At 31.8% G+C, this 13770-nt stretch overlaps 1 protein-coding gene across 1 annotated transcript; it reads right to left on the minus strand.

Annotated features, from left to right (window-relative positions):
- Window positions 1-1220: 1220 nt before the first annotated feature.
- On the minus strand, window positions 1221-2117 carry LOC127137037 (B3 domain-containing protein At2g24670). Its single transcript, XM_051063533.1, has one exon. The coding sequence runs from the start codon at window positions 2115-2117 to the stop codon at window positions 1221-1223; it is 897 nt and encodes a 298-aa protein (XP_050919490.1).
- Window positions 2118-13770: the final 11653 nt, after the last annotated feature.

Here is a 13770-nt window from a genome sequence, read left to right on the forward strand (position 1 = left end):
TTTTGGCACGCGTATTGCTTTGTTAGTTTCTCATTGCTTATTTATTTATAAAACTATTATTTTTTACTTTTTCAAAAGAAAAGAGAGTAACTAGTGACAATTAAAAACTAAATCATTTTTTTATGTGGACATGGTCAAAATTAATTTATACAGATAGTTTATTGAAATATTTATAAAAGTCTTTAGGTAATTTGACTATATTAAAGTTTTCAACTAAAAAAAATGTTAATGTGTTAGGACTACATGTGCATAATACACAATATATGAGTAACAATTTTTCAATAAAATAAAATTAATTGAAAAAAATGTTAAAATTATATTAAACAATAATTAGTTATACTAAAAGTGATTAATAATTAAATGAAATATTTTCTAAGAATAATTAAGTGAAATATTTAGCATATATAATTAAAAGAAGATATGTTGTTAATTGAGGTATTTTATTAAATAAACAGAACCAATTTAAAATTACAATATTTTATTTATAAATTTCATAATGATTCTCAAATTTAATTAAAACTATAATAAATTTAAAAAATTAAAAATATTTTATTGAATATAAAAAATCCACGCTTGGTTGTTTAAGATGTTTTTATGCTACATATAAAAATTGGTTTGTTAATTTTAAACGGTCAATGTTCAAGTAACACGTCTGCACAATAATAAAAATTTAATATTTGACAAAAGAATTAAATTATTAAAACAAAGCATGTTAAAATAAATTAGACATTATTTAAGTATTAAAAAAATTACATGTTAGTCTAAAATTAAATTGAATATTTATTAGATAAGATAAAAGTAATATGTAATTCTTGTTGAGATTTTAATGCTTAATAAAACCGGATGAAATTTGAAATATTTATTGTAAAAAGTAAGATTAAAGTTATTTATGTATATTTAGTGATGTTTAATATTATTTTTCATTATACAATTATGATTGTTTTTAAACCCCTACTTTACTTCTTTGACAGAAAAATTTAAAGTGTTGTTCCAAAATTAAAAAGAAAAATAAATTAATTTATATTTAAATTATAAACAAAAATATAGACCTATCATAACAAAATTATTATTAATGATATTAAAAGAATAAAATTTCCAAAAAAAAATTAATCTAACTATAATGGTTTAAAGTTCCTATATCATATTTCAAGAATTTGATATTATAGAAAATAAAAACTAATAGAAACAAGTATCAAAAGTCTTAAACAAAAGATCTTCACTCAAACTCTTTCTGGTTGAAGTTCACAATTCTCGTCCTTTGATTTCTTCGATCTTTCATTTTTGATATCAATTGAATTCTTCGACTTTTCTCCACTTTTTTCAATTTCTTGCATCTTAGTGTCGAGTAAAAAGTACAAGTTATCGTTGACCCTAAATGACCAAATATCAAGTTTTTGATTCTCTTTAAAATTATTCTCCAATAATACAGGTGACCAATCCTGAACAAGATTGTAAACACTAGTAGTGCTCATATTCCACTTCTTCAAAGATAATGGGAATTCGTTAAAATAAGGATCTAACACAATCACTTTTAAACCGACCGGCTTTCCTTCTTGATCCCTTGTTTCTAAGATTGTCTTTTCTATTTCTGTGAGAAAATTAGATCTAATTTGTGTAATTGGCATTGAAAGACGATTGTTGTTATAGCTGAGATCAGACATAAACAATGTCTTACACATGATATATTTAATATCATTACCATTCAACACTGAGATCATGTTATTAACATGATTAGGCAATTCTGGTGGTGGTGATAGAGGAGTTTTTTCCTTACGAATGATTGGTTTCCTCCTAATTGCGGGCTTTGATTTCATTATTCTTTCCCCATCAGAGATGATATCTTCATTGTCTGGACGATACCTTTTTTTGCTATTAACTTGTACTTTTTTCACTTTCCTTTGTTGACATGAGGTTTGATTGATTTTCTCTATTTGTGTTAACTCATCTTTGGTATAAAATTGTGGAGAAATTTGAGATAACACACAATGCAAAGTAAAATGAGACAATGGATCGAATTTCTTTTCTAAAGAATTCAGTTTTTGCATATATGCATTGATCTTCTCAATAGCCAAAGCTTTCTTTTCCATCATGCATTGAGCTTCCGTCTCCATAGACATTGATTTCTTTTCTTTTCTTTCTCAAATAAGGTGTTGCTGTATCGATGAAGTGTTGTGGTTTCAAGTGTTTATCAAGTGTGTATTTATAGTGTTCTTGGAGATTTAAAATTTAAAACTAAATAATGGTAGAATCTTATCATATATTTAAATTTCCTTCTATATAGGCTAAAGATATAGATTTGATACTATATCTCGGTCAGTTAGTTACAGTGAATATATTTTGTTTGTTACCATATGTTTGTTACCACAAATTCAATTAAGCTGACTTTCAATTTTAAAAACACAAGTAGAGATAACTAAAAATACGGATTAGCTTTTCAACAACAAATAAAATCTAGATCAAACAATGACATTAAATTTATTTTGCATATATTAAAAAAATTGATACAAAAGAATCCATTCAATATCAGTTTAAAAAATTTGGGGAATATTAATCTATATCAATTTTCTATACAAATTGTCTTAAATACAATTTATATTAAGTTAATAATTTTTTATTATGATAAAAAATAATTAATCATTCTTATATTTACATTATGATATATGTGAGAGAGAGAGAGAGGCACAACCCAAACCCATCATTGGGCTGGATTAAGCCTGACCCGGACCCTATTCATCATCTTCTTCAATCCCCCATGGTTTCATTCACATAATCAAAATAGTAACATGCAATTTTCAACTCAATCCAAAGTTTTCAATTTCATAAAATCACGTATTACAAATCAAATATCGGATCAAATACATTATAATTTCAGTTACAATTCAAAAATCCTAATCTATTTCTAAACTAAATGAAATCTGATTGAACCTAGTACAAAACTTCCTAATTGAATCAATCTAATCAAAATATTGTAACCTATAAATAACCTAAATCTAAAACAGAAAGGAGACGAAAAAAAACCTAGAAGCGGATTCTTCTGCAATTTCCAAACCATCCATCAAAGCTCTAATTCAAACAAAGATTAGGGTTTCTCATTGAAACCCTAATTCTTATGAGCTAGCCACAGTTCAATAGCATCTCGCATAAAACGAAAAAGAAGCAGTCAAAAAAGAGAAGGAGAAGAAAAGGCTAAAACGTAAAGAGACAGAAAAAAGGATCATTTACCTCGATTGACTGGAATACTTCTCCATTCCATAGGCTGGTCCCTGTTTTGGCTCCGTAGTAAACCTGACATATATTGAATTTGTATGCTTGTTTGTTTGCAATAATTTTGTTTATGGTTTGACTTTGGGGATAAATCGAAAAAGGGGTTTAGGGTTAGGGTAATAAATTATTGAGTTGATTTTGGGATTTAGAGGTTTGATTGGGGTTTAGGGAAGGCCGATCTATGGATTGGCCACTGTTTAATGTGAATCTGGGTGAGGGAAGGTGAAATCTGGAAAATGGTAGTGTTAGGGTTCATAATATTAGGGTTAGGGTTCGTGGGGATGTGAGGGTTTCTGGGCTAGGTTGAAGGTTTTGGAGATGATGTGTTTGAATGTTTGAATTTTTCGGTTGAAGTTCAACCGGAAAATTGAAGAATGCGGTGGTTTAGATGGTAGGGGTGAAGAACATAGAGCAACCAAAGGAAGAAGTAGTTGGGAGAACGAGAGATAGATAGGAGCGAAGAGAGAGAAAAAAAGGAAAGAAATAAACAAGTGTGAAGGGGATTGTCTTATATACGTCACACCTATGTGGCCTCCCCTTACCCAATTGTGATGCTGAGTAAATCTGTCCCTTATGCACACGCATACACCATAAGTCTCATTCTTCATACCTTGACCAGTAATCAAGATCAAGGATGGTGATCTCGTTTCATAAGATCTGTTTGATCCTAATAGAGAGGCTCAGAGAGAGTCAACCATTGACTCTCTCCCTCCGTAGACCCTCCCAGGCGCTAGGCTTCAGCAGCAACTGGGCTCCAATTCCTTTGTTAATCACACCCCACCCTAGAAGCCCAATCACTTATATAATTCAAAATACACCCCCCGTTTTTATTATTAGTTAATTAATTACTTAATTAACTATTAATTAGGACTTATTTAATTAATATTTGGTACTAATTTTCTTAAACCAGTAATTAGTTTTTTCTAAATTTTAATTATTCATAATTTATTTTATACTTTAATTTATTTATCTATGGTTTAATTAATTAATTAGGATTAATTCTATTATTGATTAATTATAATATTCATATTTAACGAAATTAGGGATTTATACCCTTAAGAATTAGGGTTAACTAAATCAGGAATTATGGGATGGAATCAAGGATAATACTTAGGGTTTTAAGGGGTGCAAGAATGGGATAAAATCAGGAAAAAGGATATATCTTATTCCATCATATTTAAATTATTATCTTTAATTTGATTTACTTTTGTATTATATTATATTTAATATATTATTATAAAATTAAATGATATTCTCAAATTAAAATGGGATAAAGACATGTGATATAATTTGGGATAAATGGGTTATCAAAGATTAAATCGGGATAAGGGGATATCACATAACTATGACTCTTATTTTATTTTCTTAAATAATTTAAAATAATATTTTTGCAAGGGATAAAGGGATAAAATCAATTCAACTTCACCTCAAACCGTAAGACCTCTGCCCTAGTGTATTGAGGCATTTTCTAAAAAAAATTCTCCGCCTCCGATGCGTGAGAGTTTTCAAGGGATAAAACACAACTAACCAACCAACATTTTCAAGAAAAACTACGGTACTCTAATCCCTCGCCTAATGCGAAGGTACGTAGGCATAGAGTTGTGAACTCTAGCGAGTACAATTATATAAAAAAAGCTTTTTAGGTCTCTCGTCCATTTGAATGTAATACCTCCTGAATATAAGTAGATAAATAATTAATAAATATTGAAGTAAACACCGTAGAAGCATACACTAGCCCTAGAATTGTAGGAGGATCACATTGAATACAATGGAGGCAACGGGTGCCTAACACCTTCTCGTTTACCTAACTGACTCCCGAACCTAGTATCTCACCTTAACTATTAGGTTTTATCATTATTTCTCTATTCCTTAGGAACGAATAAAGGATGATGGTGACTCTGTCATTTTTCCAGCCGTGACAATCATGATGAACATGAAGATTCTGGTTAAAGGTGGTGGTCAGAGAGGCAGGTTAAGGTAAAGAAAGGGGTGGCTGGATGGAGAGGGTAGAGAGAAGGGAGAGAAGAGAGATAAAGAAGATTGAAAAATGAGAGAGCACTGAGAGGGTTGAGGGTTATATACCCCCACTATGACCTCTCTGATTCCATCCAAGTGACACTCTTAGAGCTCTCCAGATCAGTTGACTATCTTAGTCAATTGATGCTCCTTTACACATGCGAATACCGTGTATCCCCATTGACTTCCCATCTAAACCACTTGTCTAGCGTACTTTGACTGGTAATCCAGATCAAAGGCCATGGTGTGATCCCATAAGATCCTTAGGATCACGATCAAAGGGCCAGAAAATAGTCAAACTTGGACTCTCTCTCCGTGGAGCCCTCCCACCATGTTGGCTCCGAGAGGCCAATGAGCCTCTTCCCTCGGCTATTAACACCTCCGTCCTGATGGCCCATTACTGACTCAATTCAAAGTGCACCCCCGCTCCATTTTTTATTATTATTTTTAGTTAATTAATTACTTAGTTAACTATTAATTAGGATTTATCTATTTAATATTTAGGATTAATTCAATTAAAAAATAATTAGGTTTTTGTTATTTATTTATTCATGATAATTTGGTTTTTTATTTAATTGATTAATTAATTATAATATTAATATTTTAATTCATTAGGAATATATTATTATTAGGGTTAATTAAATCAGGAATCATGTGATAGAATCAGGGATAACTCTTAGAGTTTTAAGGGATATAAAAATGGGATAAAATACGGATAGGGGATATATCTTATGATATCTAATTTAATTTGTTTGTATTACATTTAATTTAATTTATGTTGTATTATATTATTATATCATATTTATTTTATTTTTATTAATTAAATTAAATGATATTTTCAAATTTATTGGGACAAGGACATGGGATACAATGTGGGATAAATTCCAAAGTCTTCAAGGGTTAAATCGGGATTAAAATTGGGATAAAAGATTATGTCTAATATCTAATTATGACGCCTAATTTATTTTCTTAAATAAATTAAATACTATATTTTACAAGGGACAAAGGTATAAAATCAACTTAAACTCACTACAAACCGTAAGAAAATTTTAAGGGATAAAAATAATCAACCGACCAACCCTTTTTTAAGAAGAACTATGGTACTCCGATCCTTCGCCTAATGCGAAGGTACGTAGACATAGAGTTGTAAACTTTGGTGAGTACGATAATAAAAAGTCTTTTTGTGTCTCTCTTCTATTTAATAGAATACCTTATGTAAATAAATAAATAATTAATAGTTAATCATTAATCAAGAAAATACCTTAGGCATACACACTAACCCTAGAATTAAAGGAGGATCCCATTGAGTACAATGGAAGTAAGGGGTGCCTAGTACCTTCCCCTTATTTAACCGACTCCCGAACCTAGTTTCTCACCTTTAAGTATTAGGTTTTATCATTATTTCTCTATTCCTTAGTGTCACACACTAATTTTTAACCCTAAGATCTCACATATCATTTGCATCATTGCACATAAACAAGGACACATCTTGGTCCTCCCACTATCCATCTCTGGGTTTGCTTTTTTGCAGGGATCACCAAGCATCTCTTTGTTGGTGTTTTACCTTTGTGTTTATATGATTAATTTCTTATCTAACCACTAATCAAAATATAAAAAATATGCTTTATCTTCCTTAAGTTTATTGTGCTAGGTAGGGCTTTTCAATCAAGAGCATCTCAAAGTTTTATGGCTTACTCCTCAAGGAAAGTCAAAGGTTCATGTGTTTATTTCCATGTCTTCTTCAACAAGCAAATTTAAGATTCAAGAAATTTAATCAAGAGTCAATCAAGGACAATTTATTTGGGTTCATATGATCACCCACGTGCTTTGAAATGCAAGGAAAGTCCAAGTACACAAACTTGTTCTAAGAGGTTTGACAAAAAAAGTCAACATTTTGAAGTCAAGGTTCCAAGGATCACAACTCCTTCAATTCTCAATATTTTTTAATACTTATTTTTTAGTATGACTCTTCTCAACATCCTCTACAACTTCTCTTTACATGACAAAAGCCAATTATGCTCGGAGGATCATCAAACATTTGGAGACATTATAGGTCATTTGTGGACTTAGTGAAATTTGACTTATTTTCAAGTGACTTTTTCTCAACTTTCAAAGATCATAACTTCTTAAACATCAAATCATTATGTAGGTTGCTTCTCAAACCCATTGAAAATAATAACCCTACTCCCTCTCTGAACTTTGATTTCCCTGTATTCGAAACCGAGGAAGAGAATAATGATGAAGATGTTTCTGATGAGTTATCATGTTTGCTTGAGCACGAGGAAAGAACCATTCATCCATTTGAAGAACAAATTGAGTTGGTTAACTTGGGTTCCGAAGATGATATCAAGGAGGTCAAGATTGAGTCACATCTTCATCCAGAGGTTAAGAAAGGATTGGTTGAGCTTGTTCGAGAGTACTCTGATGTGTTTGCTTGGTCTTATCAAGATATGACAGGTATTGATACCGATATGTTGGAGCATAGATTGCCGTTGAAGCTAGAATGTCAGTCAGTTAAACAAAAGTTAAGAAGAACTCATCCTGACATGGCAGTGAAGATCAAGGAAGAAGTTTAAAAGCAAATTGATATCGACTTTCTTGTTACCTCCGAATATCCTCAGTGGGTGGCCAATATTGTGCATGTTCCAAAGAAGGATGGAAAATTTCGCATGTGTGTTGACTATAGAGACTTGAACAAAGATAGTCCTAAAGATGATTTTCCTCTGTCACACATTGATATGTTGGTAGATAATACAACTAAGTACAATGTCTTCTCTTTTATGGATGGATTTTCCGGTTATAGTCGGATAAAAATGGCACCCGGAGTATGGAGAAAACCATATTTATTACACCTTGGGGAACATTCTGCTATAAAGTGTTGTCGTTCGGTTTGAAGAATGCTGGTGCAATATACCAAAGAGTCATGACCACTCTTTTTCATGATATGATGCATAAAGAGATTGAGGTCTATGTTGATGATATGATTCCCAAATTGAGGTCTGAAGATGAGCATGTTGAGCAATTATTGAAGCTATTCCAGCGTTTGAGGAAATACAAACTCCGCTTCAATCCTAATAAGTGTACATTTAGTGTTCGTTCTGGTAAGTTGTTAGGCTTTATTGTCAGCGAGAAGGGTATTGAAGTTGATCATGCCAAGGTCAAAGAAATACAAGAAATTCCTGCACCCAAAATTAGGATTAATTCTATTATTGATTAATTATAATATTCATATTTAACGAAATTAGGGATTTATATCCTTAAGAATTAGGGTTAACTAAATCAGGAATTATGGGATGGAATCAAGGATAATACTTAGGGTTTTAAGGGGTGCAAGAATGGGATAAAATCAGGAAAAAGGATATATCTTATTCCATCATATTTAAATTATTATCTTTAATTTGATTTACTTTTGTATTATATTATATTTAATATGTTATTATAAAATTAAATGATATTCTCAAATTAAAATGGGATAAAGACTAAATTTTATAGGGGTGTGCCGAAAAATCGATTATTCATAATCAATTTGATAATCAAATTATTCCATTTTATAAAATGCAACCCAAATACTAAAATTTTGATTTGGTGGTCCGCAAAAATGGTAAATCCTACCCATAAAATAACATAATTTAGTTATTGGATATTTAGATTTCTTTTTCATTAATTTGCGAATTTCTTAATGAACCATATATCTTACTATTATACCACGTGAAAAATACTTAAATGTTCCACAAATTTTGGAGATTAATCTTTGGATGCACCAAAGTCTCAGTTAACGTTAAAATATTCCGGAGATGCATCTTCAAATTTATTTCAGAGATTCATCTCTGGAATGTTTTGGAGCTTAAATCGCGGCAGACCTTTCACAGTCCTCATTTCTAATATATCTCAAAACCTCTTCAAACTCTCTCAAATTTGTTTTCATCACAAAGTCTAAAACCAAACAACAAAGCTCAAACGATCTTCAATTAACATCAGAAACATCATCCAACACTGAAGCAAAGTGAAAAATTGTAAGTTTTTTGATGTTTTGAGTTTTTTTTTGAGTTTTTGTGTAAATGAGTAGAAATTGGTGATTAAGCTTAGAAATTGCATGAATGATAATTTAGACATAATGTAAAATATATTTGTTTGCTGAAAATGATGATCAAAGTATTATTTTTTGTGTTAGCATTTGTGCATTGACACCATTAACGCATCTGTTGTGTTGCAGAAAATTCAGGAAATGTATCTCTGAAATTTTTCAATGTTTAAGTTTTCCAGTAATTGGAGTTGCATCTCCAGAATTTTCTCAATCGTTATTTTTTATTTTATTGCTTGGACTAATTGTCTTATTTACTTTATCTTTCAAGCATTATGGTTGATAGACAAGATAGACTGAAGCACGAGAGGGTTGCACAATATGCATCAGTGCGGCAAGAGAATAGTCAGATTTTAGAGGCTCTTGTTCCCTCTGGCCATGCAGAGGCATATAATTTTAAGGCTTGTGCTTCTCCTCATGCTTCCCCATCTTCTTCTTCCCGTAGGAGACGAGTTTCACCTACGAGCGCATCACTCCCTCCATCCTCACACATGCGCCATTATTCACCTATTCAGGAGCCAGAGGTACCCGAGTCACCGATGGTACCAGAAACACCTTCTACTGCTGATATTGTTGACGCTTCAGAACAAGGGCCACCTATAGTGGTAAATTCATGATCACTGAGCTATTGGTTAACTCAACGTCAATAAAACCAGAGTCGCCACCGCGTTTTTATTATTTCTAAAGGAAAAGGGAGAAAGTACGAACAAAACCCAAAAATAAGAAGTTTTCAAATCAAAACTAATAAAATTTCATATATTCCAGGTAAGGGGGTTGATTACACAGAGGGAAGGTATTAACACCTAAAATGTCTTAGGTACTCCTAGGGAGCCCTTTTTCTATGCACTTGTTTTGGTTGAAAAAATGTTCGTTTTAAAAATAGAATGAGGGGATGAGAAAAGAATTCATTATTTACATTTTTGTGTTTGATAAGACTTTTGGTCTTATGCCTACGTACCAACATAAATGAGGGATCAAAACCTCGTAGTTCGGGGTAAAAAATTCAAAGATGGGTGAATTGATTTTAACAAAAGCTTACAGATCTTTTGTTATCAATGGGAGAATACTCAATCAAACATCCACCAATAATGAGGGCTTTACAACATTTAAGAGGGAGAGTTCCAACTTGGATTAAATAAACAAGTATGCCTCTAACCCTTAGTAAATGGAAAGTCTTACACTTAACATATCATGGAATGGGAGGATTACATCTCAATAAAGGATAACTCAAATTTAAATGCTTTCTTTCTGAAAAGTTTAAAAGGAAAAAGACACCAAGTGGCCAAAATGATTAGATGAGGTTATTAGTTCTTTTTGGTCTTTTAGAAAATAAAGTCAATATGATTAAGTCTTTTTACAAGTTTGATTAAGAAAATAATTTGAAAATCAATGGCATAAGGCCAAGGTTTTTACTCATTAAAACAAACCTAAGTTGAAAAACAAGCAAAAAACTTTTGAAAATGAGAAGCAGATTTTGAAATTAAAGAAGAAGGTTGAGATGGAGAGGTTAATCTAGACAAGATTAAAAGTTTTGAGTTGAAAAGATCTAACCCATGGGAAGCATCCACAAGACAATGGTGTCAGATAGAAACCCATTTCCTTTGGATTGTCAAGCAAGCAACAAATTCATAAACATCCAAGCAATTAATAAGAAAACTAATGGTATCAAATAAATATAACCAAACATCCAAGCTAGCACTCCAAAGCAAGAAATATTCAATGTCCTTTATGTGTATCAGATGAAAAATCCCTTGAAACATACTCAAAGAGAAAACATCAAATAATAACAATAAGATCACAATCACAATTTAGACAAAGAGAAAGAGTGTATCAGATAAACCCAAGGGAGTCTCTCAAGCTTGTATCAGATGAATAACATTGGCTAAGTTTTGGTTTCAAATTAATGGCATTGGCCAAGTTTTTCTTCCATAGCTCAGGAATGTTGCCTACTCTAAGTCCATAGGTTCAAATCAAGTCACAGACAAAGATCCAACAATCCACCAATGTATTTTTTAGTGTTTTTGTTTTTATTAAGTGTTTTAAGGTCTTAAGACCACAAATAAAATAAGATCACAAGCACAAATATATCATAAGCACATAATATAATGACTCAAGTGAGCAAAAATGAAAATGACTGAAGTATAAACATAGGCCCAAGTGGGCAAAGAGCAAATGACTGAAGTATAAACATAGGCCCAAGTGGGCAAAGAGCAAATGACTGAAGCATAAACAATTCGCATGAATGTAAATGACAATAAATGATAAAGTGTAAGAATTTAAATTGCATTTAAGTAAATGACAAGAAAATTAAATGTTAGTTGTAAAGTTAGTATGTTAATTGGTGCTTTAAGGCAAATTTAGCGTTATGTTAAACAATCATAATTGGACTTATGTAGAAGTCACAACTATCTAAGGTCGGTCAATAATAATATTGGTGTTAATGCATGCTAGAGACAAGATATCCAAGACCAAGCTCCTAAAGCATACCACACACACAAAAAAACAAGAGGGGATGAACCTATCTCAATTAAGCTTATGTTGATTCATCTGACACAAGATCATTGATGAATCAACTAGCTAATGATCCATGAGAATTCATTGGCCAATAGATGATTGGGGAAGAAATAAGATGAAGAGGGAGAGATGAAATGAAATAGATCCCAAATTGGTCAAGGGATGAACCTCACTTGATCAATAACATTCATTCATCTTGAGGGATGAAGTTTTAAACTTCATCAACCTCTTAAATCCAATGGTATTGACCAAGTCAATGTCCAATTCAACCAAGACCAAAGCCAAACAGAAGCAAGGTCAACACAAAATCAATACAAAAGCTCAAAAGAGCATTAAATCAATTAAACTATTTTTAAAACATTTTAAAAAATGAAGAAAAAATAAGTTTTCAAACATCAAAAACCTAAAACCCCTTAAAAACACAAAAGAAATGGCCAAGAGATTTATCATTGGTCAAGCAAGGTTAAAGGATCATTGACTAATTTTTTGGAATTTTTCAAAACTCATAAGTAATTAAAAGATAATTAAAACAAGTTAAAAATCACAAAATTTACCAAAAATATCAAACTTAAAAAATTAATTTTAAATCATAAATGGGAAAAACAAAATATTTATAAATTTTTGGTGTTGGTCCCATGATTTTTGGATCAAAAACGAAATTATGGTGATTTTTAGAAGAAAAATCTATTTAATAATCAATTTGGAAAAATAAAATAAAACAAAAAAAACGGAGCCATCAAATCTCCCTCATTAATTGAGGTGGAAAATCTGATGGTCAGAAACACGCGTTCCATGGTGCTCCTCGGTCAATGCACTCACACGCGTGGTAATCAAAACCAAAGGGCATGATTAAAATATGGAAGAGAGATCCAAGGGTGAGGGCTTCGCCACGCCACCACCAGATCCCTAGCTCCGGTCATCTTCTCCGATGAAGGTCACCAGACTGTCAGGATCAAAATTGTCCAGATATGGATGGGTCATACATCATTTTAAAGGAAAAATTGCAAGGATCACGAATATCACCTCCATTTGTTCCATCTCTCACTCTATAGTTAGAAAAGTGAAGATGAAAATCGAGGTGTCCAACCTAAGTTGCTTCGAATCAAGTCCAAAACAACTCAGTAATGTTGCCTACATTGGTAGGACTTCAGCCATCACAAAATTGAGTTCAAATCTAGAGTATTAAGGAAGATTCGAAGAGATGAAATTCTGAGAAAATCACCTTTTGTGAGCAACTTTTGAGCTTGAATCTTGATGCAATTACTAGTGATTTCTCTTCCTCTTGCTTACAGAAGTTCAATGGAATGGAAAAGGGAAGGAACCTTTGGAGTTTCTGTTCACAAACTTAAGTTGAACAAAAACTCGATTTCAAAGAAATCTTCAAAGTTTTCTATGGAGTGAGGCTATGGCAATGTCTGGCAAAGCCTGGGAAGGGTTCTCCTTAATTCTCAGCAAATGGCAATTGATTTATAGGCCAAGCCAATGATATTTACACCTTTCCAATTTTGGATAAAATGAACAATTCATGGTGCATGGGTGCATGTTCATGACCAATTCATGATTGAAATCTATTCTAATTTGTGCCAAAATATTGTTGAAGTCATCACACAAAGCCATGCAAAGTTGTACCATGTTTGAAGTTCAAAACTTTCCAAAATAATCCATGGAAATACCTTATGCACAAGTCCCTCATTTCTCATTCAAATGATGTGATCTTGGACTATTTGGAAATCTCTCATCATAAGGAACAACTTTAATGTTGTGACTTTTTCAATTTGAAGCTTGGAAAATGGAGAAAGTTGGCCTTGAAGATGGAGGTAACAAACATACAAAGAATTTTTTCGAAGTTAAAATCCAAATGACCTCTCTTTCTACCTTGAATAACTTTTGATATG

Source organism: Lathyrus oleraceus, chromosome 4, assembly GCF_024323335.1.
Source record: "Lathyrus oleraceus cultivar Zhongwan6 chromosome 4, CAAS_Psat_ZW6_1.0, whole genome shotgun sequence".
In the NCBI taxonomy this organism is placed as follows: Eukaryota; Viridiplantae; Streptophyta; class Magnoliopsida; order Fabales; family Fabaceae; genus Lathyrus; species Lathyrus oleraceus.